Here is a 27,091-nt window from a genome sequence, read left to right on the forward strand (position 1 = left end):
ACATCCCAAAATTGTACTACAACATTATTTACTGAATAACTCCATTCAAAACTTGATGATCATCCTAAACAATGATAAGGATGGGGAGGGACATTGAAGTACAGTAGTGACAAACTCAACAACACCCAAATCAAATAAAACATTCAACATGTGAGGTTATACATTTAATACAGCATTTATTTGCTTTCCCTTGAAGACAACAAGGATACACACATCAATTACATGAGTAAAAACGACAACATTATAAATACAATAGGAAACATTAACATAAAAAACATTATTAAATAATTTGTCAAGTGAAGTAGTAGTTGGTGTCATTCTGGAAGTGGTGGAGAGAAGAGTTCACAGCAATGTACTCCAGCTGGAAGCCTCCTGCCACCACAGAGGCATCGGACAGGAACTTTAGTGTCATCACATTCCCTGTGGGAGAGAGAAACGGGGAAAGGTGACATTTGGATATTTGCTATGTGGATATATCAAATCACATTTTATTTGTCACATACAAGTGTTCAGCAGATGTTATTGTGGGTGTTGCGAAATGCTTGTGTTTCTAGCTCCAATAGTGCAGTAATATCTAACAAGTAATATCTAACAATATACACAATCTAAAGTAAAGGAATGGAATTAAGAATATATAAATACTTGCACGAGCAATGTCAAAGTGGCATAGACTAAGATACAGTAGAATAGGATAGAAAACAGTATATAATTACGATATGAGTCATGCAAAATATGTCAACATGATTAAAGTGACTAGGGTTCCATTATTAAATGGGGGCCAGTAGCCAGTGATTTCCAAGTCTAAATGGATATATTGCTATGTGTATAAAGTACTGATAATACCTCCTGTCCTGATATTTGAAATGTGGACATAGTTTAGAACTAAAACTAACTAAAAATCGATAAACAATTGATGATTAAAAAAGGGCTTTGCCTCATGCCTACTACCGCAGCACAGCCGTACTAAAAAAGTCACAACACACCTCCTCTTGTGTACATTTGCTTTAATCCTTGGCAGAAATATACAGTAACTTCTTGATCTATAATAATGAATATTCATCATAATATGGTAATAAAATAGGAATGTGTTTGTTTCATACCTGTGCTAATTAAGTCATCTGGTAAATAATCTCCACAGTACCTGGAAATAATACATGTATTTATTTGATCGTAGAGTAACATGTTGACAAAATGGTTATACGAAACACAACAAGAGGACAGTAGCCTATGTTATGACAGTATGTTGTGTGAAAAGAGAGTCTTATGAGTCTTGTGAGTCTATATGAGTATCAATACATTTAGTACAATGCACCTTTCTGACATCTTGGATAAGACTGTAACAACCCTGAATCAACCATACAATGTAAACTCAACAAATTAAAACTTAATGCAAAGGCACATTCAATCAAAAGCTGGATCCTCACCTCCCGGTAAAGCCAGAGACGTCATCATAGCTGTCATAGATCTCCAGGTAGTCTGCTAGACAGGACGTGTCCTCCTCCACGTCGAACTCCAGGAAATGCAGGCGTATCCTATGTCCATAGCGCACACGGATGTGCCAGTAGCAGATCTGCTCATCTTGGTACTCCTCTGGGTAACCAGGTGACTGGATGATCTTCTGCTGGTCTGTCAGAGTTCCTCCACACTCCTTCGCTGTGGACCATGAGAGAGGAGGAGACAGGATGAGGAAACGTTATATTAGAAATGATAGATATAGTGTAACAGATCAAATAGAAAGAACACACTAATAAGCATAATTAATAAACTAAAATAGATCCAGAGGACTTTCAATTAGTCGCTTTCCTTAGCTGATTGTAAATAATAAAGAGAAGAGAATATTCTGCACAATGGCTGTTACTAGACTGTTAATAGTAATGCTGTAGACATAACAAGTTTATTAAAACACACATCAGTGTGTTTGTTACATGTGCTATCAACATATGCATTATGATATATTAAAATAAAGGGGCGTTCTGCTTGTTTTGTTCTCTTTCACGTGTGATGTGACCACTGAATGAAGTTAGAAATGGGAAAAGAGACTTCTTTGTCATTTGAATGAAGAAAATGAAAGGAGCAGTTTGGATTAAATTAACTGAAAAGCTCTAGATCCCTTGGATTTGTACAGGGAAAATGATTGTATTTAGGAGCTGTTTTATGCAATTCATCGATGAAATGCAAACCATACATCCTCTAAGTCACAGGCAATTATGAGTAAAATGAGTGGCTGTGCCCTAAATGGCACCCTATTACCTATTTAGTGCATTACTTTTGATCAGAGTGCTATGTCAAAAACTAGTGCACTAATAAGGAAATATGGTGCCATTTGGGACACAAGTAGTATCTTAAGGCAGCTATCTAATCCAATGAGGCAACCTCTTCCATGTTTTTTATTTTATTTTTATTTCACCTTTATTTAACCAGGTAGGCTAGTTGAGAACAAGTTCTCATTTGCAACTGCGACCTGGCCAAGATAAAGCATAGCAGTGTGAACAGACAACACAGAGTTACACATGGAGTAAACAATTAGCAAGTCAATAACACAGTAGAAAAAAAAATGGGCAGTCTATATACAATGTGTGCAAAAGGCATGAGGAGGTAGGCGAATAATACAATTTTGCAGATTAACACTGGAGTGATAAATGATCAGATGGGCATGTACAGGTAGAGATATTGGTGTGCAAAAGAGCAGAAAAGTAAATAAATAAAAACAGTATAAAAACAGTATGGGAATGAGGTAGGTGAAAAAGGGTGAGCTATTTACCTATAGACTATGTACAGCTGCAGCGATCGGTTAGCTGCTCGGATAGCTGATGTTTGAAGTTGGAGAGGGAGATAAAAGTCTCCAACTTCAGCGATTTTTTGCAATTCGTTCCAGTCACAGGCAGCAGAGTACTGGAACGAAAGGCGGCCAAATGAGGTGTTGGCTTTAGGGATGATCAGTGAGATACACCTGCTGGAGCGCGTGCTACGGATGGGTGTTGCCATCGTGACCAGTGAACTGAGATAAGGCGGAGCTTTACCTAGCATGGACTTGTAGATGACCTGGAGCCAGTGGGTCTGGCGACGAATATGTAGTGAGGGCCAGCCGACTAGAGCATACAAGTCGCAGTGGTGGGTGGTATAAGGTGCTTTAGTGACAAAACGGATGGCACTGTGATAGACTGCATCCAGTTTGCTGAGTAGAGTGTTGGAAGCCATTTTGTAGATGACATCGCCGAAGTCGAGGATCGGTAGGATAGTCAGTTTTACTAGGGTAAGCTTGGCAGCGTGAGTGAAGGAGGCTTTGTTGCGGAATAGAAAGCCGACTCTGGATTTGATTTTTGATTGGAGATGTTTGATGAGTCTGGAAGGAGAGTTTGCAGTCTAGCCAGACACCTAGGTACTTATAGATGTCCACATATTCAAGGTTGGAACCATCCAGGGTGGTGATGCTAGTCGGGCATGCGGGTGCAGGCAGCGATCGGTTGAAAAGCATGCATTTGGTTTTACTCGCGTTTAAGAGCAGTTGGAGGCCACGGAAGGAGTGCTGTATGGCATTGAAGCTCGTTTGGAGGTTGGATAGCACAGTGTCCAATGACGGGCCGAAAGTATATAGAATGGTGTCGTCTGCGTAGAGGTGGATCAGGGAATCGCCCGCAGCAAGAGCAACATCATTGATATATACAGAGAAAAGAGTCGGCCCGAGAATTGAGCCCTGTGGCACCCCATAGAGACTGCCAGAGGACCGGACAGCATGCCCTCTGATTTGACACACTGAACTCTGTCTGCAAAGTAATTGGTGAACCAGGCAAGGCAGTCATCCGAAAAACCGAGGCTGTTGAGTCTGCCGATAAGAATTTGGTGATTGACAGAGTCGAAAGCCTTGGCGAGGTCGATGAAGACGGCTGCACAGTACTGTCTTTTATCGATGGCGGTTATGATATCATTTAGTACCTTGAGTGTGGCTGAGGTGCACCCGTGACCGGCTCGGAAACCAGATTGCACAGCGGAGAAGGTACGGTGGGATTCGAGATGGTCAGTGACCTGTTTGTTGACTTGGCTTTCGAAGACCTTAGATAGGCAGGGCAGGATGGATATAGGTCTATAGCAGTTTGGGTCCAGGGTGTCTCCCCTTTGAAGAGGGGGATGACTGCGGCAGCTTTCCAATCCTTGGGGATCTCAGACGATATGAAAGAGAGGTTGAACAGGCTGGTAATAGGGGTTGCGACAATGGCGGCAGATAGTTTCAGAAATAGCGGGTCCAGATTGTCAAGCCCAGCTGATTTGTACGGGTCCAGGTTTTGCAGCTCTTTCAGAACATCTGCTATCTGGATTTGGGTAAAGGAGAACCTGGAGAGGCTTGGGTGAGGAACTACGGGGGGGGCGGAGCTGTTGGCCGAGGTTGGAGTAGCCAGGTGGAAGGCATGGCCAGCCGTTGAGAAGTGCTTATTGAAGTTTTCGATAATCATGGATTTATCGGTGGAGACCGTGTTTCCTAGCCTCAGTGCAGTGGGCAGCTGGGAGGAGGTGCTCTTGTTCTCCATGGACTTCATGTTGAGTACGGTCGTCACATGTGCTGCCATCTCCAAATGTATCATTCTCCACCATGAAAACATCATGACAGGTCCCAATACAGCTGTTTTGTCATGATTAATTTTAAAATGAGGTGTAAGTGTTATTTACAATATCTGGATAAAGGTCTTACCACATACTGTACAGCCGTGGCCAAAAGTTTTGAGAATGACACAAATATTAATTTTCACAGTCTGCTGCCTCAGTTTGTATGATGGCAATTTGCATATACCCCAGCATGTTATGAAGAGTGATCAGATTAATTTCAAAGTCCCTCTTTGCCATGCAAATGAACTGAATCCCCCCAAAACATTTCCACTGCATTTCAGCCCTGCCACAAAAGGACCAGCTGACATCATGTCAGTGATTCTCTCATTAACACAGATGTGAGTGTTGACAAGGACAAGGCTGGAGATCACTCTGTCATGCTGATTGAGTTCAAATAATAGACTGGAAGCTTTAATAGGAGGGTGGTGCTTGGAATCACGTGCCGTCATCATTGCTTTGCACAAAAAGGGCTTCACAGACAAGGATATTTCTGCCAGTAAGATTGCACCTAAATCAACCATTTATCGGATCATCAAGAACTTCAAGGAGAGCCGTTCAATTGTTGTGAAGAAGGCTTTGAAGCGCCAAAGAAAGTCCAGCAAGCGCCAGGACCGTCTCCCAAAGTTGATTCAGCTGCGGGATCGGGGCACCACCAGTACAGAGCTTGCTCAGGAATGGCAGCAGGCAGGTGTGAGTGCATCTGCACGCACAGTGAGGCAAAGACTTTTGGAGGATGGCTTAGTGTCAAGCAGGGCAGCAAAGAAGCCGCTTCTCTCCAGGAAAAACATCAGGGACAGACTGATATTTTGCAAAAGCTACAGGGATTGGACTGCTGAGGACTGGGGTAGAGTCATTTTCTCTGATGAATCCCCTTTCCGATTGTTTGGGGCATCCGGAAAAAAGTTTGTCCGGAGAAGAGAAGGTGAGCGCTACCATCAGTCCTGTGTCATGCCAACAGTAAAGCATCCTGAGGCCATTCATGCGTGGGGTTGCTTCTCAGCCAAGGGAGTGGGCTCACTCATCATTTTGCCTAAGAACACAGCCATGATTAAAGAATGGTACCAACACATCCTCTGAGAGCAACTTCTCCCAACCATCCAGGAAAAGTTTGGGGACGACCAATGCCTTTTCCAGCATGATGGAGAACCTTGCCATAAGGCAAAAGTGATAACTAATTGGCTGGGGGAAACAAAACATCGATATTTTGGGTCCATGGCCAGGAAACTGCCCAGACCGTAATCCTATTGAGAACTTGTGGTCAATCCTCAAGAGGCGGGTGGACAAACAAAACCCAACAAATTCTGACAAATGCCAAGAATTGATTATGCAAGAATGGGTTGCCATCAGTGGGCCAGAAGTTAATTGACAGCATGCCAGGGCGGATTGCAGAGAACTTGAAAAAAAGAAGGGTCAACACTGCAAATATTGACTCTTTGCATCAACATGTAATTGTCAATAAAAGCCTTTGACACTTATGAAATGCTTGTAATTATACTTCAGTATTCCATAGTAACATCTGACAAAAATATCTAAAGACACTGAAGTAGCAAACTTTGTGGAAATTAATATTTGTGTCTCAAAACTTTTGGCCACGACTGTATGTCCCAAAGAGTTACAGTTTAAAGACTGGGTTCTTACCACATGACGTAAAGTATTAGATTTTCATATCATCTACAGACAAGTTAGACCATTAAGAATTCAGTGTGTTCCTTGTTGGATTTAAACCTCAACATGTTGCTTTGCCTCGTCATTCTACAGTACAAAAATGTTCATCGTCTAGAGAGAAATCCCAGTCATTGGGTATTTAGTGTTCCTTGTTGGCTTCACACCTAGAGGTGTTTCTTTGCCTCATCCATAGACTTGTGTAAGTATCTGCCTCACCATTCTATAAGACTGAGACACCATTAAACAGTCCAGCCTCTATTGGCTCTCTCCAGAAGCATATTGGCATGGATGCACACTTTAGAGCCACTCCTGAAACCTTACCAAACCTCTTAAAAATGTCACAGGCAGTTATGCCGGGTGTTTATATTAATAATATTGCATTTGCAACCTTTTCCAGATATACTGAGATGGATAGGAAGCTAAATATCTTTCAACAAGAAAACAATCTTCATCTCCATGTATGAGCCCAGTCAGAGACAATCTTTATGAAATGAATCAACATTTAGTTGGCTGTTGGCGTTCTTTTCCCTCCTGTCGTCCATCATGACAGCTCAAAGGCTCGCTTCATCTGCAAGGCTTTGGTGAATCATCTGGAGTGTCTACAGCTGTCCGTCACCCCATCACTCATAGGCCAGACTATCTCAGTTACAGTTATCACTGTTACTACTCTGGTGTCCTGCCTTACTCATGTTGGGAGTTCTTATGAGGTCTTTATCCAAACCACAGCCCATCCTGCCCATGTACAGTCATCAATGTGTCCCACTAGTACGTTAGCCTACATGTCATGGACCACAATCAACTTTACAACTCTGACCCTGTGTGTCCTTAACCTCGCCCCTTAGAAACCAATGTCTGTCTGACTCAACCACACACTCATCTCATATGGTGGAGACTCATGGTCGATTAAACTGTTAAACCAACACACCCAGGATTGCCTAAATCTCCATTTGTCATGGAAGCAGACGGGTTCAAATATTATTTGAAATCCTTCAAATACTTTGAGCGTTTTCTTTAGCCTGCCTGGAGAGTCAGGTGGGTGAAGTTTGCACTTTTAAAAATGTTCTATTGGTTCCATTTGCAACAGTCAGTTCAATCAATCACAAATAGAGAATTTGAAATGATTTGGAAACCAGGTCTGTTCACTACTCACAGTTGGGGTTGTAGCAGTAGACGTCCCATCTTTCACTCTTGTTCAGCCTGTACCCGTAGTCGATGACACCAACCTTCCCAAAACCACAGTTGGCACCAGCTTTTACGATAGGGTAGCCTACACGACCTTTGTCATACCACCCAGCCGCACACACGTGAAAGCCTAGGAATGAGGGACAAAGAATTAGCCTGGTAAGAAACTGAATTTGCAAAGTTTCGGGCTAAGAGTGTCATATTGGTAAAATCATAAGAGAGCTTGGTTTCTAGAACTAGCATCCCCCTCTTAGTACCACAGATAAAACACTCTTACAGAAGATCCATGGCCATATTGGGTTACCACAAGCCATTCGTCTTGCTCGTATTCTCAAAACAAAACCCTGTCTTTGTAAATGCTACGGTCCCTGTCAAAAATGTGCCTTCCACTGACTTTGCATCTGCAATTACAAGCGGGCCATTGATGTGGGGATGTGGATGGGTGGTGGGTGGTGGGGGTAACGCATAATGAACTCCAATGTATCTAAAAAAAGCCTCCAGTCACAATCAGTGGACCACAGTCAGTCAGGAAATGCAGGGGAGACAAACTCAGACCTCCTAGGATAATTGGCCATGGGGCAGCTCTGCTTTAACCACAGACATACAAGTGGTGGTTTCCCAAGACAGGGCCTGGTCTGGCTACAGTTTGTCTGCCATGGTAATGTTAACATAAGCCAGCCAGGCAGGTGTTACTGTTCTTACTATACTGGGAAGACGTCTCAAGCTGGTACCAATTCACTACCTATAACCCTTCTCCTTGACCCTAAACCTTTGATGTTTGATCTGTAAAGTGTAGGAAATATGGTGAAAACAACACCCCCCTGCAGTATACTGCTTACATGTATATACCTTTCAGATCTACAGACATCGAAGGGTTAGGGCCAAGGGGAAAGGGTGGGGAGCAGATTGGGACTGGCTGAAGTCCCACAGAGCAACATGCTGTAGTGTAGTGGAAAGACATCTTTGATTGATTTCATGGGAGAAAGGCAAGATAAACACACTTTGTCCTGGCATTGCTTGTCCAGTGAACACATGGTCGGATAATTTAAACTGTTTAATTATTAGTGCTCTTGGGTAAACTGTAAGGCATTAATCAACAGTGATAATGGCATTTTGTAAACTCAGGGCTCAGGGGCCACTCATTAGTTGCCACTGCTTATTTTGAAAGTCTACATTGACATTGACAGAATCCAATTGGAAACATTATGCTGCTTCTGAGTTGTAGTCCTCCAGACTCTTTCCTTGTAAATTCAGAGAGAGGGGGGAGAAAGAGACAGAGACAGAGTGAGAAAGAGAGAGCGCAGGGTGAGGGAGAGAGATGGAGGACATGGACAAGAGGGGACTGGGGGGATTGGGAGGATAGGGACATTATTGTAAACCTATTTGACGAGCAGCCTCCAGTTGATCGTAAGTGGCCAGATTTCCTCCTTCGTATTTGCACACCGTCTTGGCCTCCTTATAAGTCAGCTGGTATCTCCCTTTACGCGATTCCCTGTGGTAGACTCCAGCAGCTTGCTCTGTCCAGAAAAAAAGACGTCCCTCTCAGTCAGTCAACACTGCTATCACTATCAAAGCACTACAGATAGACAGATATGCTGCCAATGCCTGTGTAGTATCCCACTGCCACAACCACAAAGATACGTATCCAGGCAACAGAAAAACAAGTGGAAAATATTATGTTTAACAAGATTGGGGGAATCCTTCTCGGGGAGCTAGAACAAGCAAAGTGGCATACAGACTAAGAAGTTCATAGTGGAAGAAAAGAAACACGAAACGCCCACGGTGGATAGGCCAACATCTTTCAACTCTGTAATGTGTTGTGGTTGGATAGAAAGCCTTAGGACAGACGCTAAGTGTTTGTAATCTCCCTCTCGGGAGTGGTCATACTGCTGTGCTTCCCTATGGGGGGTCCACCTTTGAACCCGTTTTGACATCAGGCATGCATGACCTTGTAGGACTTGGAGTGCAGTCCAAGCTGGCTATGAGTCAATGTTTGCAACTACTAGTCAACCTCTTCCTCCAAGGTGCCTTGTGAGGTGGTACCACATTTTCAGTATAATCCTAGAGAGTGGTGTGTCTCACTATTAGTCTAACCAAATGATTTGGGGGTTTGGGTTACAAGATATATTACTGAAAACATGCAGTTTAGTTTATGTGTTCCAGATGTGTGTAGGCCTGATGGGCAAGTCGAGCTCATTAACTCTATCAGAAGTAGTCTATATGACACATTCCGTTGAAAGTAGTTTGAGGGTGGGAAAAAACGTTTTGCCTGTGCTGCAGATGGGCTATATCGGTCTGCTAATACGGGAATATAAATAGGCCCAGTGCACTACATTTGTGAGAAAAAAATATCTATATATATTTTTTTTGGGGGGGTGCTGCAGCAGCCTCAGCACCCTTAATTCCTGCAGCTATGGGTTGGGCCAAATTCAGTCTTCAATATAATATTATTAGAAAATAAGCAGACTGGTCTATAAACTCAGTGTGTCAAGGGCAGATGCAATAGGAGTGGGTCTGTCTCTGTTTTACACAAGAAATGTGGAGTCTGATAAAACTTTCTGTCCTATTTTTTCATTGCTATGCCCTAACATAAACACTGAAAGAATGTTCTGCACAGAAATTTGCACAGCTTTCTTGTTCATGTGTGTTTCTCGTCCCTTAGACAAAATGAAGTCATGCTTTGCAAGACGCTCATGCATGTGTATAGTCGTAAATTTGTCCCGTCTCCAACTGTGCCCACTACCCAAACACACACCATAGTGATATGTGCAATTTAATAACGTTACAACATAACCGTAAAAAGTATGTAGACAAAGTGTTATCAGGGTTAATTAATGCTTAATGGTTTTAGGCAAAAATATATATATATATAAATAGCCTATGTTGTGCAGGATTGTGAGATTATGTTGAAGATAAAGACCTGTTAGAGAAGTGAACATATAAAGCAAAACTTTTTCTAACACATGGAAATGATAATTAGCCTAAGTTTGTAGACACATCAAAGAGGCTTCACACGGGTTCGATCCCGTGCTGTATCACAACCAGCCGCGTTAGGGAGTCCCATAGGCGGCGCACAATGGGCCCAGCGTCGTCCGGGTTAGGGTAGGGTTAGGCCGGGGTGGGCCATTGTAAAATAGAATTAACAAAAGAGAAACCGGCGCCTCTTATAGGCCTATGTACAAGCAACCAAAACAAAAGAAAACCATACCACACTTTTTGAAAGATTCAGATTGTTGTGCTAAACGTTACATCGGAACATTCCACAACCATATTGTAAAACACAACACATAAATCTTTCAGGAGAACGTCCTACAGAAAGCCAATGTTTCCAACCGCAGTTGTTGGAATGCTTAACAGTTCAAAAAGTAGCCTATCCTTGTTGGGAAAGTAATGACCCCAAGATCACAAAAGAAAACATGATTTACCCAACCAAATGGAGTTATGAAAGATTCCATTTCTGAAGCCCCACGCTTGCACTTCCTTCAAGAAGAAGCAGATGGCCCAGATGACAGTGAAGATGCGCATCCTCCTCCTAAACAGAACAGAGCTGTGCGCAACGGGTTGATATCCTCTCGCCAGCTGCTACCGCTCGCGCTGTGCTCGCTGCTCATCTGGCGACTGGCCTTTTAAATAGACTGCCCCAGCGGCGCGCTCTGCCAAGGCTAAGCGTCAAGGTAATGAGAATACGTTGCCCAACACGGAGAAGTGACCATACATAGACTTATGGGAATTTACCAGTGGGGGACCATGACCTGCGTTAGATTTAAAAGAGTCTGTGTCAAGCATTAAGACATTATAGGTTATACAGATGTTTAATGTGTCACTGACTTTATGCGTTAAGGCATAAAGACATCCATATTCATCACGAAACAATGTGTTCATGCAAAAGAACACACTTCTTTAATCATGTTTTTAGGCCTATAGGGGACACAATGGCTAAAATATCTGCATAGATGTTTCCACTACCTTTATCACCCTCTTTGGTCAAGTGCCACTTAACTAAAAAAATATACCTGGTTGTCAGTGGCAACTGATTAATAGAGGGTAAGGTTATCTGATATTCTGCTTTATTTTACCAAGGCTTAGACCATAAATATTCACAGATTTATTGCTGGAAGTATGTTGTTGAAGGGTACACTTTAAAAAAGGATGTTCTACTGTATGAAAATAATATTTCCATGTATCAGGTTGCCTAGATAGGTTTCCAAAAAAGTTGATATCTAGTATCTCAGAGGTATAGGAGGCACAGAGGCCTATTTGGGGTGTGGGACTTTCTTTCATGCTAACCAGGATAATTACTGAAGATCTGATGTCAATAGATAAAATATATATCCTGGTATTTAAAGGCTAAAATGGTTGGGTTTAGAAAATTATCTAGGAATTATCTGTCTACCAATGCTGCTTAGAAAGGCATTTATATACGGTCTAAGAACCTCTCCCTTCATCCATCAAGATGAATCTTTCTATTGGTTGGTATGTTAACACTAACATATACAGTGCCTTGCGAAAGTATTCGGCCCCCTTGAACTTTGCAACCTTTTGCCACATTTCAGGCTTCAAACATAAAGATATAAAACTGTATTTTTTTGTGAAGAATCCTTTCTTCAGCAGGGACAGGAAAGATGGTTAAAATTGATGGGAAGATGGATGGAGCCAAATACAGGACCATTCTGGAAGAAAACCTGATGGAGTCTGCAAAAGACCTGAGACTGGGACGGAGATTTGTCTTCCAACAAGACAATGATCCAAAACATAAAGCAAAATCTACAATGGAATGGTTCAAAAATAAACATATCCAGGTGTTAGAATGGCCAAGTCAAAGTTTTTCAGTTTTTGATTTGTTAAAAAAGTTTGAAATATCCAATAAATGTCGTTCCACTTCATGATTGTGTCCCACTTGTTGTTGATTCTTCGCAAAAAAATATAGTTTTATATCTTTATGTTTGAAGCCTGAAATGTGGCAAAAGGTCGCAAAGTTCAAGGGGGCCGAATACTTTCGCAAGGCACTGTAAATAATATCAGGCCAGTATTTTCCAGACCAGAGAACTTTGAACACTGCTGGCTAAGAATGAGGCCGTTGGACAAGGTTGTTCAAGACTACTATGATATTCGAGTGTGCTTAATGTCTCCGGGTTTTTCTGACATTCTGCAATTGACCAATTTTTCAGTATTCAGCAATCTCAGCGTAATTTGAGTATGAACTTGTTGGAGTCAGCGCTGAAGGCAATGATGACTCTTCTGAACTGGTTCCAGACAAGTTACAAGAAATGAGCTGAACCTTCTCAATTCCCCCAAGTGTCTCTTCCATTTACACCCACACATGGAAACTCTGGCTCAGACACAGTAATTGCCATATTGGTTACTGTCGAAATTTTAAAGGACTTTGATCATCGTTATATATGACATACAGGCCTATGTACAAGCAACCAAGCAGCCACAATTACTCACAGCTTAGGCAATAAAGTTGAATGGTAAATGATCTGCCCTGTTTACATTTTTCATTGAATTGTGTGTTTTGTAACAGTTTGCCTTCAAATTGAAAGGATCAGTACTTGTATGTGTTATCCTCAAACACAGAATCGCAGCGATAACATGTTATTAAAGTGTCGTAATTACATGGTTATTATAAGATCACATTAATTTGAGACAAAAAAAACTTTAGGTCTTAGTTTCCAGCTGTTTTCAACAGGCAGAAATCCTACTTAAGTAGTACTTAAGTAAAAATACTTTAAAGTACTAATGAAGTATGTTTTTGTGGTATCTCTACTTTACTATTTATATTTTTGACAACTTTTACTTTCACTCCACTACATTCCTAAAGAAAATAATGGACTTTTTACTCCATACATTTTTCCTGACACCTAAAACTACTTGCTACCTTTTGAATGCTTAGCAGGACAGGAAACGGGTACAATTCACACACTTATCAAGAGAACATGGTCATCCCTACTGCCTCTAATCTGGTGGATTCACTAAACACAAATGCTTGATTTGTAAATGATTTCTGAGTGTTGGAGTGTGCCCCTGGCTATCCGTAAATTTAAAAAACAAGAAAATAATGTTGTCTGGTTTTCTTAATATAAAAAATATGAAATTATTTATATATTTACATATACTTTTGATACTTACACCAAATACTTTTAGACTTGTACTCAAGTAGAATTTTGCTTGGTGATTTAGAATTTTACTTGAGTCATTTTCTATCAAGGTATCTTTACTTTTACTCAAGTATGATAATTGGGTACTACAATTTCCCCCTGTGCTTGCCCTCACTATACTTTCCCACAGTCCCTAATGTCCTTTAAATCTCAGTATTTTAACCGTGTTAAAACTATACCCACCCTCCATTCCTACTAATACACACACAGGGACAGCTTTTTATATACTTGTTCATTCTCTCATTCTCTCACTATGTCATCTGGTGCTACTTTGGGTCATAAGACAAATGCAGTGGTCTCTTATGTATATCTGCAGTATGTACTGTATGGTACATGCAGTCTGTGGTAAACAGTTTATGTAACTGTATTATAATTACAGCCTCCCACACGCTCTGATAATTGGGTGTGTGTAACAATTATACTGTACAATATTTACATGTCAAACACATTCTAGGCTTGTGTTCTTTTCACCATCCGGACTCCCTCTGGCAGGGCCCGTGCGGCCATTGTTTACTATAGCCCAGTAAAGCCACGACAACATGAAACACAGGAGGTCGGGTGTAGAAGAGAGAGGGATAAGGGGGTCTTTGTTTGCAGGCTGCTTTTACTGTGTTGCAGCTCCATGACTTAACATCCTGCCGTCGTGTGCCAAACTGGTGGTGGTGCGCTCTCTCTCTTTCTCTCTCTAACCTTTTCTCTGTTGGTTCACAACACACAGTCTGCAGCTGGACACATACCTGGGTTCAAATAGTATTTGTTTTCTTTCAAATACTTTGAGTGTTTGATTCAGCTTGCTAGAATGCTTGGTGGGACTATCCAATTGGTTCCATTGTGCCAGTAAAGCTGAATTGAGCGCATCTTAATTATTTGAATGAAAACAAATATTATTTGAACCCAGGACCGAAGACCATATGGCATGTGGGCAATGAGTTAAACATACAGAATCCTTTCCCTATAGCATATTATTAACCCTCTGGGTTTGCCATCCCTGATGAGAACATGAGGGATACTGTAGCTAAAGACTCATATGCCATAGTGTGGTTTTTCCAAGAGAGGAGTTCAACAGAAAGTCAGCAGCAACTTGTCTTTTGACAGATTAAATTCCTTTTAACACATGTATAATAATACATCTGTGTCATGTTCGTCGTATAGAGGAGACCAAGGCGCAGCGTGATGTGAATACATTCTTCTTTAATAAAAGGAAGAACACTAAACAAACTATACAAAACAACAAAATGAACGTGACGCTATAAAGACCGAGTGCTGACATGCAACTACACATAGACAATAACCAATGAAATACCCAAGGAATACGGCTACCTAAATATGGTCCCCAGAGACAATGATAAACAGCTGCCTCTGATTGAGAACCAATCCAGGCAACCATAGACATAAAAACACCTAGACTAGAGACAAACCTCATAAACATACAAAAACCATAGACAGGACAAAAACACATATATCACCCTCATCACAGCCTGACCTAACCAAAATAATAAAGAAAACAAAGAATACTAAGGTCAGGGCGTGACAATCTGTAACACTGCCAGTGGCAGACGTTTATAGTCGCTGTCCGTGCACCCGCAAAAATTGAATTAGCATAATAAAAGTTTCCCATAAAAATCTGTCAGTTTAAGACAGAGATATGTTGTTTGCATTGGATGTATCTCAATCCACTATTATTATTATTTATTTTTTCACCTTTATTTAACCAGGTAGGCTAGTTAAGAACAAGTTCTCATTTGCAACTGCGACCTGGCCAAGATAAAGCATAGCAGTGTGAACAAACAACAACACAGAGTTACACAAGGAGTAAACAATAAACAAGTCAATAACATAGTAGGAAAAAAAATAATCTATATACATTGTGTGCAAAAGGCATGAGGAGGTAGGCAATAAATAGGCCACAGGAGTGAATAATTACAATTTAGCAGATTAACACTGGAGTGATAGATGATCAGATGAACATGTGCAGGTAGAGATACTGGTGTGCAAAAGAGCAGAAAGGTAAATAAAATAAAACAGTATGGGTATGAGGTAGGTAAATTGGGTGGGGTATATACCGATGGACTATGTACAGCTGCAGCGATCGGCTGACAACATGGAAACGACTGGACTGGAAACGACTACGAGTAATGAGAGCACAGCACAAGAGAACACCACAGCAACTGTCACAAGTTCTGCTGCAACAGTGGGCCACAAACAGATGCAGGTATGTGTCTGTGGTTGGAGGAAAGTTACATCACACCATGGGTTGAGGATCCACCAGGGGAAGAAGGAGTGTTTGGGTAAAGAGAGACAGAGAACTTGCATTGATTACTTTCTGCGAAAGCGATCAAAATCAGTCGAATGAAGCACAGCAACTGGACGCAAACCATAGTTTGCAGTGCATCAGTACCACTGTCATGGAGTACGTAAACTCAAGCACCGAAGTAGCAACTGAGGTGGAACCAACAACAGGAGTGGAACTCACCCAGCCTCCCAGACCTGCAGTCGAGAGGAGACTACCAGGGCACAGACCGTATGTGAAGTGGCCTGGCGCCAGTGACAAGAAGTTGTGGGAAACAGTGAATACTGACCTTACCTTGACCCTCGAGAATCTTCGAGGCACAGTGGAGAAGAAGTTGGAGAGGATGGGGGACAGCATCTATGAGTACGGGACAGAAAGATTTGGAGTGGAAGAGGCAAAAGGCAGGAGAAAGGATCCAACCCCACCAGTTTCCAGGAGGCAACAAGAAATCAAGCGCCTCGTTCAAGAAAGGCGGCAGCTTAAGAAACAGTGGAAGAAGGCCTCGGAAGTGGAAAAGGAGGGCATAGAGGCACTTCAGGCTGACATCAAAACCCGGTTGGCATCCCTCCGTAGAGCAGAGAACCTACGGAAACGCAGAAGGAAGAAAGAACAAACTGGAACTCGATTCTATAAAGATCCCTTCAAGTTCCTTAAAAGTCTCTTCACAAAGGAAAAAAGTGGAGCTCTAAAAACAACAAAGAAAGACCTAGAGGAGCACCTGAGAACAACAAACTTTGACTCAAAGCGACATGAACATCTGGCCATCCCATCAGATATCCCACCCATTGAACCCCGGAACATCATATTGAGACCAGCCCTCCGACATGGAAAGAGGTGGAAAACACAGTTCGACGGGCAAGAACAGCATCAGCCCCGGGGCCAAATGGAGTCCCGTACAAAGTGTATAAGAACGCACCAGACGTCCTGAGGTTCCTCTGGAGGCTTATGAGAACAGCTTGGCAGAAGAAGATAATACCCAAAGTGTGGCGTAGGGCAGGCGGGGTCCTGATCCCTAAGGAGAAGGATGCAGTGAACATCAGCCAATTCAGCCCAATCTCCTTACTGAATGTCGAGGGTAAAATCTTCTTTAGGGTCATTGCCCAGAGGATGGCCGAGTACCTGCAAAGGAATGCGTACGTCGATACATCTGTACAGAAGGCAGGAATATCAGGGTTCTCTGGCTGCTTGGAACATTCCTGCATGATCTGGCACCAGATCCAAATTTGCCAAGCTGGAGAAAAGGGACCTCCATGTAGTCTTTCTCGACCTCGCCAATGCATTTGGCTCTGTGCCCCATGAACTCCTGTGGTCTGCCTTCAGATTTTTCCACATACCGGACACCATCACAAACCTGGTGAAGTCGTACTTCCAGGATCTGCACCACCTCAGAGTTCACCACCTCATGGCAGTGCCTGAATGTAGGTATAATGGCGGGATGTACCATTTCTCCGTTGGCATTCACAATGGCAATGGAGGTTATCATCAGATCCTCAAAATGGGTTGCTGGTGGACAGCGAGTCGACTCTGGTTTCCGCCTCCCTCCACCCAGAGCCTACATGGACGACATTACAACATTGACCACCACTGTCCCATGCACCAGGAGACTGCTCAGAAAACTCGAGGAGAACATCAGCTGGGCCCGTATGAAGATTAAACCATCCAAGTCACGCAGCATCTCGATTGTGAAGGGAGTACTCTCTGACCTGAAATTCTTCATCGGAGATGACCAAATCCCAACAGTGTCTGAGCAGCCGGTAAAAAGCCTTGGAAGGTGGTATGATGCAAGCCTGAAGGACAAAGACCAGGTGCAACAGCTGTGCAAAGACATCAGTAGTAGCCTACAGTCCATCGACAACACCCAGCTACCTGGAAAGTTAAAGGCCTGGTGTCTGCAGTTTGGTCTCCTACCCCGGGTGTTGTGGCCCTTAGCACTGTATGAGGTTCCAATCTCAACAGTGGAGAAGATGGAAAGAGGAGTCACAGGCTACTTAAAGAAGTGGCTCGGAGTTCCACGATGCCTTACCACCATAGGCCTCTATGGAGATGGTGTCCTCAAGCTGCCCCTCACCAGTCTAACAGAGGAATTCAAGTGTGCAAAAACCAGGCTCCAGATGACACTGAATGAATCTTGAGACCCAGTGGTGAGCAACAACGCGCCGACCTTGGCAACTGGGCGCAAATGGAGGCCAGGAAAAGCAGTCCAGGAGGCAACAGCAGCCCTCAGACATGCTGACATTGTGGGTCATGTTCAGCAAGGGAGAGGAGGCCTTGGGCTAACTAGCCGTGCTGCTTGGAGTAAGGCCACTGCACCAGAGCGGCGGAAGATGGTAGTGCAGGAAGTATGCCATCAGGAGGAGGCTGCAAGGTGGGCCAAGGCAGTCTCTCTTGCCAAACAGGGACAGTGGACTCGATGGGACAGTGTGGAGAAGAGGAAGATCAGCTGGAACGATCTGTGGGCCATGGAAGCGAGGCAGTTGAGCTTTTCCATCAGAGCAACATATGACGTCCTTCCAACACCAGGTAATCTTCACCAATGGTATGCTGAAGATCCGGACTGTGCCCTCTGTTCCATGCCAGCCAAACTCAAGGCACATTCTCAAAGAGGGTAAAAAAAGCCTCATCCAAGGACGCTACACTTGGCGTCACAACCAAGTCCTTAAAAACCTTGCGTCCGCCCTGGAGGACAAGCGAGCTGCCACCAACTCCCTACCACCCACAGCAGCATCACACTCCTTACGGACAAACTTTGTCCGCGAAGGGGCTAAACCACTGAAGAGCGGCTCTACACCATTAGAGCGAGACCAGCTGCGCTTGGCCCGTGACTGGAAAATGCTAGCTGACATTGGCCGGCAACTTGTGTTTCCTCCGGAGATCGCAACCACCACCCAAAGACCTGACATGGTGCTCTGGTCCCGTTCACTCAATAAGGTCTTCATCATTGAGCTCACAGTACCCTGGGAAAACTCAGTAGATGAGGCTTATGAGCGAAAACATCTGTGCTATGCTGATCTAGCTGCCAGTAGTCTGGCACGGATCACTATGAGGACTGAACCGGTTAAGATGTTGTTTTTCGGGGAATCATGGTGATGATGATGGCGGCTCTTCGGACACAGCCCAGGCCCGGTAACGGTCCACCCGGTCGGTTGTTCGTGCCTGAGTCGGTTCGTTCTGCTGTCCTTCAGTGGTCCCACGCCAGCAAGATAGCTTGTCACCCTGGTGTTGCTCGGACTATGGCGCTACTGCGCAGACGATTTTGGTGGCCTGCCATGGGAGAAGATACCCGGAGGTTTGTTGCCGCTTGTCCTGTTTGTGCGCAGAATAAGAGTACCAATCGGGCCAGCTCTGGGCTTCTTCACCCTACCTATTCCCCGGCGACCTTGGTCGCATCTGGCCCTGGATTTTGTCACGGGGTTGCCCTCTTCTGTTGGTAACACAGTTATTCTGACCATTGTGGATAGATTCAGCAAGTTTGCCCACTTTGTTCCCCTCTCCAAGCTGCCTTCTGCCACTGAGACGTCCGAGATCCTGGTTAGGGAGGTGTTCAGGGTCCACGGGTTGCCCTGTGACATTGTTTCTGACCGTGGTCCTCAGTTTACCTCTGCTGTCTGGAAATCCTTTTGTTTCGCCATTAGAGCTACAGTCAGTCTCACATCTGGATTTCACCCCCAATCTAATGGTCAGGCGGAGAGAGCCAACCAGAAGATGGAGTCCACTCTGCGCTGTCTTGTTTCCTCTGATCCCACCTCTTGGTCCTCTCAATTACCCTGGGTCGAGTATGCTCATAATACTCTCCCTTCATCTGCCACTGGGATGTCTCCCTTCCAGTGCCTGTACGGTTACCAACCTCCCTTGTTTCCTTCTCAGGAGCGGGATCTCTCGGTTCCTTCTGTCCAGACCCACATTCGTCGTTGCCACCGCACCTGGCATCGGGCCAGGAAGGCCCTCCTTAAGGTTTCTGACCGGTATCAGATCCAGGCGAATCGTCGCCGTATTCCTGCCCCCGCTTATACCGTCGGAGATAGGGTTTGGTTGGCTACACAGGATCTTCCTCTACGGACTGAGTCGAGGAAACTGTCACCGAAGTTCATTGGTCCGTTTGTAGTGGAGAAGATCATTAATCCTGTTGTGGTCCGACTCAAGTTGCCTGCTACACTAAGAGTACATCCCACCTTTAATGTCTCCTGCCTCAAGCCGGTTCTCCTCAGTCCTCTGTTGCCCCCTCCTCCTCGTCCTCCTCCTCCTCGGATGATCGGAGGTGGTCCTGTCTACACGGTGCGCCGCATCATGGACTCCAGACGGCGGGGTCGAGGGTTTCAGTATTTAGTGGATTGGGAAGGATATGGTCCTGAGGAGAGGAGTTGGATTCCTCGGCGTCAGATCCTTGACCTGCTTCGTGACTTTTACCGCCTCCACCCTGGCGCTCCGGGTAGTCCGCAAGGTGGCGTTCGTCGGAGGGGGGGGTGGTACTGTCACGAATCCCGTTTCCTGAGTCTGTTTTTGCCTGTGTTCTGTCCTGGAGTGTTTTTTCCAGCGTCCTGGAACGCACCCTGTCTGGTTGCCGGGCAATGTAGCCAGTTGGGAGTTCTGATTACCCGCACCTGTATCCCATCAGCTATCTGCACACCTGGTCCTGATCATAATCTCTCCTCTTCATAAACCCGGACCTGACATCCATTCCCTGCCGGATCGTTAGCCATGAACAGTATGTTGTGCCATAGTATCAGCCTCAAGTTGGATAGAATTTGTTTTGTTGTTTTTTTACGTATTGCTTGCCTTAAACTTACCTCCGTTTGTTCTGTCTTCAGTTACTCACCCGGATCATTTACCCCATTCCCGCCTGGTCGTCGGAGGATTCCGCTACCCCATTGGATCCACCTATTTACTCCCATCAACTCACCACCGCTGCCCGCTACGCCACCTGGATATATCTACTCATTCACATTCACTTGTAAATAAATACTCACCTTCTTCCTACTCTCCTTGTCCTGGTCTGCTTCTGGGTTCGATTTTGAAAGAACGTGACAGAAGGAGGCTTTGTTGTGAAATAGAAAGCCGACTCTAGATTTGATTTTGGATTGGAGATGTTTGATATGAGTCTGGAAGGAGAGTTTACAATCTAGCCAGACACCTATATACTTATAGATGTCCACATATTCTAGGTCGGAACCATCCAGGGTGGTGATGCTAGTCGGGCGTGCGGGTGCAGGCAGCGAACGGTTGAAAAGCATGCATTTGGTTTTACTAGTGTTTAAGAGCAGTTGGAGGCCACGGAAGGAGTGTTGTATGGCATTGAAGCTCGTTTGGAGGTTAGATAGCACAGTGTCCAAGGAAGGGCCAGAAGTATACAGAATGGTGTCGTCTGCGTAGAGGTGGATCAGGGAATCGCCCGCAGCAAAGGCAAGAGAATTGAACCCTGTGGTATCCCCATAGAGACTGGCAGAGGACCGGACAACATGCCCTCCGATTTGACACACTGAACTCTGTCTGCAAAGTAGTTGGTGAACCAGGCAAGGCAGTCATTTGAAAAACCGAGGCTACCGAGTCTGCTGATAAGAATATGGTGATTGACAGAGTCGAAAGCCTTGGCCAGGTCGATGAAGACGGCTGTACAGTACTGTCTTTTATCGATGGCGGTTATGATATTGTTTAGTACCTTGAGTGTGGCTGAGGTGCACCCGTGACCGGCTCAGTAACCGGATTGCACAGCGGAGAAGGTACGGTGGGATTCGAGATGGTCAGTGATCTGTTTGTTGACTTGGCTTTCGAAGACCTTAGATAGGCAGGGCAGGATGGCTATAGGTCTGTAACAGTTTGGGTCCAGGGTGTCTCCCCCTTTGAAGAGGGGGATGACCGCGGCAGCTTTCCAGTCCTTGGGGATCTCAGATGATACGAAGGAGAGTTTGAACAGGCTGGTAATAGGGGTTGTGACAATGGCGGCGGACAGTTTCAGAAATGTAGGGTCCAGACTGTCAAGCCTAGCTGATTTGAATGGGTCCAGGTTTTGCAGCTCTTTCAGAACATCTGCTATCTGGATTTGGGTAAAGGAGAAGCTGGGGAGGCTTGGGCAAGGAGCTGCGGGGGGCTGTTGGCCGAGATTGGAGTAGCCAGGAGGAAGGCATGGCCAGCCGTTGAGGAATGCTTGTTGAAGTTTTCGATTATCACGGATTTATCGTTGGTGACCGTGTTACCTAGCCTCAGTGCAGTGGGCAGCTGGGAGGAGGTGCTCTTGTTCTGCATGGACTTTACAGTGTCCCAGAACTTTTTGGAGTTAGAGCTACAAGATGCAAATTTCTGCTTGAAGAAGCTGGCCTTTGCTTTCCTGACTGACTGCATGTATTGGTTCCTGACTTCCCTGAACAGTTGCATATCGCGGGGACTATTCGATGCTATTGCAGTCCGCCACAGGATGTTTTTGTGCTGGTCGAGGGCAGTCAGGTCTGGAGTGGAGTGAACCAAGGGCTATATCTGTTCTTAGTTCTGCATTTTTTGAACGGAGCATGCTTGTCTGAGATGGTGAGGAAGTTACTTTTAAAGAATGACCAGGCATCCTCAACTGACGGGATGAGGTCAATATCCTTCCAGGATACCCGGGCCAGGTCGATTAGAAAGGCCTGCTCACAGAAGTGTTTTAGGGAGCGTTTGACAGTGATGAGGGCTGGTCATTTGACCGCGGACCTGTAGCGGATACAAGCAATGAGGCAGTGATCGCTGCGATTCTGATTGAAGAAAGCAGAGGTGTATTTGGAGGGCAAGTTGGTCAGGATAATGTCAATTAGGGTGCCATTGTTTACGGATCTAGGGTTGTACCTGGTGGGTTCCTTGATGATTTGTGTGAGAATGAGGGCATCTAGCTTAGATTGTAGGCCTGCCCGGGGTGTTAAGCATATCCCAGTTTAGGTCACCTAACAGAACAAACTCTGAAGCTAGATGGGGGGCGATCAATTCACAGATGGTGTCCAGGGCACAGCTGGGAGCTGAGGGGGTTCGGAGTCTTATTTCTGAGAGATTCATTTTTAAAATGAGAAGTTCGAATTGTTTGGGCATAGACCTGGAAAGTATGACAAAACTATATCGTACCTCTGCATCTGCGGTGAAAGAGCTAGAGCCGTGTTTGTTAGTCCATGAGATCCCAATTTTTTTTTTTGTCATAAAGTAGTCTGTAGTGTCCGAATGGTTTGGCCTACACATTCTATTGCTCTATGTTTTGCTCTACAACCCCCACAAGCGTCTTGGGTCTGAAGTCAATAAACTGATCTGTCACAGGTCAGGTTTTCTCCCTTGAGTGTGCTACTTGAGGTTGCCACTGGAGAGCAGCCTTTGGTTACTTCTAGTATCCAAGCAGCAATGAGACATTTGTTTCAATTGGCAAAGCTTCACCCAGGAGATGAGGATTTTGATCACCCCATCAGTGGCAGGAATGCTACTCAAAGACTCATTGTGCTTCGGCAGTACAGCCGGAGCGTAGCTGATTACGCTGTTGACTTTCGGACGCTCGTTGCTGAGAGTGGTTGGAATATAGAGGCACTTCAATCAGTCTTTCTGAACGGACTCCGCGAGGCCCTCAAGTACGAACTGGCTTCCCGGGACAACCCTGACACTCTGGAGGAGCTTACCATTCTGGCCATTTGGGTTGACAACCGGATTCAAGGGGTTCCGAGTTGGTTCCAGTGTTTTGGGCCTCGCTGAGGGAGTCGATTCTTCATTTGTTCCACTGCCGTATGCTGGGCCTGCTTGTCCTGTACCCCGTCAGGGTTCTTCATATCCTTCAGAGGAACCGATGTAATTTGGAGGCACCAGACCTTCCGCTCTGGAGAGTCAGATACAGTCTCCTGAGGACCTGCTCATCTGGAGACTTCCGATCCTCCTGTTCCTCTGGCTGGGAATGACAAGCCTGACCTTTCCCGCATACCTCGGGATTACTGGGATTGGGGTCAGGTCTTCAGCAAACAAAGGGCCAGAAAACTATCTCCTCACAGGCCCTACAATTGGGCCATCAACCTCCTGTTCGGTACCACTCCGAGAGGAGGGCTGTATTCTCTCTCAGGTCCAGAGACTGCAACCATGAACAGTTATATTGAGGAGGAGTGGCGGCGGATTTCCATCGGCCGCCCACTTCACCTGCAGGAGTGGGTATCGATTACCGGGGTTTAAATAACATTACCATCAAGTACCGTTACCCCCCTTCCTCTTATGTCATCAGATTTTGAGAGACTCCAGGGAGCTACGGTTCTCTATAAATTGGATTAGGGAACGCGTACAATCTGGTGCGCATCAGACAGGGAGACGAGTGGAAGACAGCGTTCAACACTCCTAATGGACATTACGAGTACTGGGTCATGCCGTTTGGACTTACTAATGCTCCAGCTGTTTTTCCAGGCCATGATTAATGATGTGATGTGTGACTTCCTTCACCAATTCGTGTTTGTGTACCTGGATGACATCCTCATCTTCTCCAAGTCCATGTCCAACAAGTCTGCCAGGTTCTTCAAAGACTCCTCGGTCATCACTTGTTCGTGAAGCTCGAAAAGTGTGTGTTTCACGTCCCTCAGATCTCCTTCCTGGGGTACATCGTGTCTCAGGACTGTGTACTGATGGACTCCCAAAAGGTAGGGGCGGTGGTCAACTGGCCGCGACCCAGCACGGTCAAGCAAGTTCAGCGGTTTTTAGGTTTTGCTCATTTCTACCGGAGATTTGTGAGAAACTTTAGTGCTGTGGTGGCGCCATTGACAACACTCACCAAGGGCTCGGCTGGGCATGTATGCTGGACCACTGCTGCTGAGAAGACGTTCCAGGATCTGAAACGTCGATTTTCTTCTGCACCCATTCTCGTTCATGCGGATCCTTCTCTTCCCTTCGTGGTAGAGGTGGATGCCTCTGACGTTGGCTTGGGGGTGGTTCTGTCTCAGCGCTCGGCGAAAGACCAAAAGCTTCATCCCTGTGCCTTCTTCTCCAGGCGTCTCACTCCAGTGGAGAGGAACTATGATGTTGGCAATCAGGAACTTATTGTGGTCAAACTGGCTTAGGTGGAGTGGCGGCACTGGTTGGAGGGCTCGGAACATCCCTTTATGATTTGGACTGACCACAAGAACCTGGCCTACATCCAGGAGGCTAAACGCCTCAACCCCCGAAAGGCTCACTGGGCTCTCTTCTTCACTTGGTTCAGATTCACGTTATCTTACCGTCCGGGGTCTAAGAACGTGAAGCCGGATGCCCTTTCTCGCCAGTTCCCCAGCTTCAGTGAGGATCGCCCGCTTGAACCCATCATCCCCAGGTCGCTCATCCTCGGGCCGGTGTCCTGGGGTATAGAGACTGCAATGAGGGAGGCGCAAGGTAGGGAGGCAGTTCCAGACGGCTGTCCAACTAACATACTTCTTGTTCCTCTTGGGGCACGGTCCAAGGTACTTCAGTGGTATCACTCATTGCGTCTCACCTCACACCCTGGAGGGCAGCGAACGCTAGAGTTTTTGAGGAGGTGGTTTTGGTTGCCCTCGGCGGAGGCGGCCACTCTGACCTTTGTGGCTGCCTGTCCGACATGTGCCTGGAACAAGACTCCTTGTCAGCAACCTCTGGGGCTTCTTCATCCACTGCCAACACCTTCTCAACCCTGGTCCCATCTCTCTATGGATTTCATCATGGGCCTTCCATCCTCAGAGGGACTCACGGTCATTCTGGTCATTGTGGACCTATTTTCCAAGGCGGTACATTTCATTCTGCTGCTCAAGATTCCATCTGCCTGTGAGACTGCTCAGCTAGTCATTCAGCATGTTTTCCGCCTTCACGGACTTCCTCTGGATATAGTCTCTGACCGGGGCCCCCAGTTTGCCTCCAGATTTTGGAGGGCATTCTGTACTCTTCTGGGGTTAACAGCCAGTCTGTCCTCAGGTTATCACCCTCAGTCCAGCGGTCAAACTGAGTGGGTGAACCAGGATATGGAGACCGCCTTTACGATGCTGTGTGTCCGCCAACCCCGCCACTTGGAGTCAGCACCTTCCCTGGGAGGAGTATACACACAACTCTCCAGTGTTCCTCCACTGGCTTGTCACCATTCCAGGTGTTGTACGGTTACCAGCCCCCCCTGTTTCCAGATCAGGAGATTGAAGTGATGGTTCCGTCCACTCAACGCCTCATCTCTCATTGCTGCTGGACCTGGAAGAGGGCTCGGTCAGCGCTCCTGAGGTCCTCAGCTTGGGTTCAACGACAGGCCAACCGTCATCGCCATCGAGTCCCCTCCTGCGTCCAGGCTAGATGGTCTGGTTGTCTACTAGGGATCTGCCTCTATCTGCCTCTGGAATCTAGGAAGTTGGTTTCCCTGTACGTTGGGCTATTCAAAGTTCTACAGTGCTTTAATCCAGTGGTCTATCGCCTTCATCTTCCCTGGTCCATGAGGGTTCATCCCAAATTCCACATCTCCAGACTCAAGCCTGTGGTGTTCAGCCCTCTGGTTCCGGCCACTCGGCCTCCACCTCCGTCTCGCATGATTGCAGGACAGCCAGCCTACATTGTGCGACGTAACCTCTCCAGTCATCAGTTCCGGTGAGGGACACAGTATCTCGTGGACTGGGAAGATTACAGGCCTGAGGAACGTTCTTGGGTTCCGGCCTGGCACATTGTGGACCCCGGACTAATTCGGGACTTCCGTCGACGTTCAACTACCCCTGGTGGACCATCGGGAGCCTTTCCTTGAGGGCGGGGGTGGAGGGGGGGATGACTATTTAGATTCCTCTGTGGACTGGGCCAGTTGCTCAGGTCTCATGATTTATTTAGTGTTCTCGTGTGCCCTTGCGTTGTTTTGCTATGAAGACCTTAAGTAAATACTCTAAAATAACATCAAATTGCCTAGAAGGCCAGCATCCTGGAATCGCCTCTTTAATGTTGACGTTGAGACTGGTGTTTTGCGGGTACTATTTAATGAAGCTGCCAGTTCGGGACTTGTGAGGCATCTGTTTGTCAAACTAAACACTCTAATGTACTTGTCCTCTTGCTCAGTTGTGCACTGGGGCCTCCCACTCCTCTTTCTATTCTGGTTAGGGCCAGTTTGCGCTGTTCTGTGAAGAGAGTAGTACACAGCGTTGTACGAGATCTTCAGTTTCTTGGCAATTTCTCACATGGAATAGCCTTCATTTCTCAGAAGCCTGATGAGTTTCAGAAGAAAGTCCTTTGTTTCTGACCATTTTGAGCCTGTAATCAAACCCACAAA

At 45.5% G+C, this 27,091-nt stretch overlaps 1 protein-coding gene across 1 annotated transcript; it reads right to left on the reverse strand.

The window, feature by feature from the left end:
• Nucleotides 1-151: 151 nt before the first annotated feature.
• Nucleotides 152-11,051, reverse strand: tnfaip6 (tumor necrosis factor, alpha-induced protein 6). Its single transcript, XM_035749762.2, has 6 exons — nt 10,872-11,051; nt 8,826-8,963; nt 7,415-7,576; nt 1,425-1,653; nt 1,101-1,141; nt 152-420 (listed from the first exon to the last, which is right to left on the reverse strand). Exons 1-6 carry the CDS (start codon nt 10,969-10,971, stop codon nt 293-295), a joined length of 798 nt encoding a protein of 265 aa, XP_035605655.2. The 5' UTR covers nt 10,972-11,051; the 3' UTR covers nt 152-292.
• Between the last annotated feature and the right edge of the window lie 16,040 nt (nt 11,052-27,091).

This window comes from Oncorhynchus keta, chromosome 34 (genome assembly GCF_023373465.1).
Source record: "Oncorhynchus keta strain PuntledgeMale-10-30-2019 chromosome 34, Oket_V2, whole genome shotgun sequence".
In the NCBI taxonomy this organism is placed as follows: domain Eukaryota; kingdom Metazoa; phylum Chordata; class Actinopteri; order Salmoniformes; family Salmonidae; genus Oncorhynchus; species Oncorhynchus keta.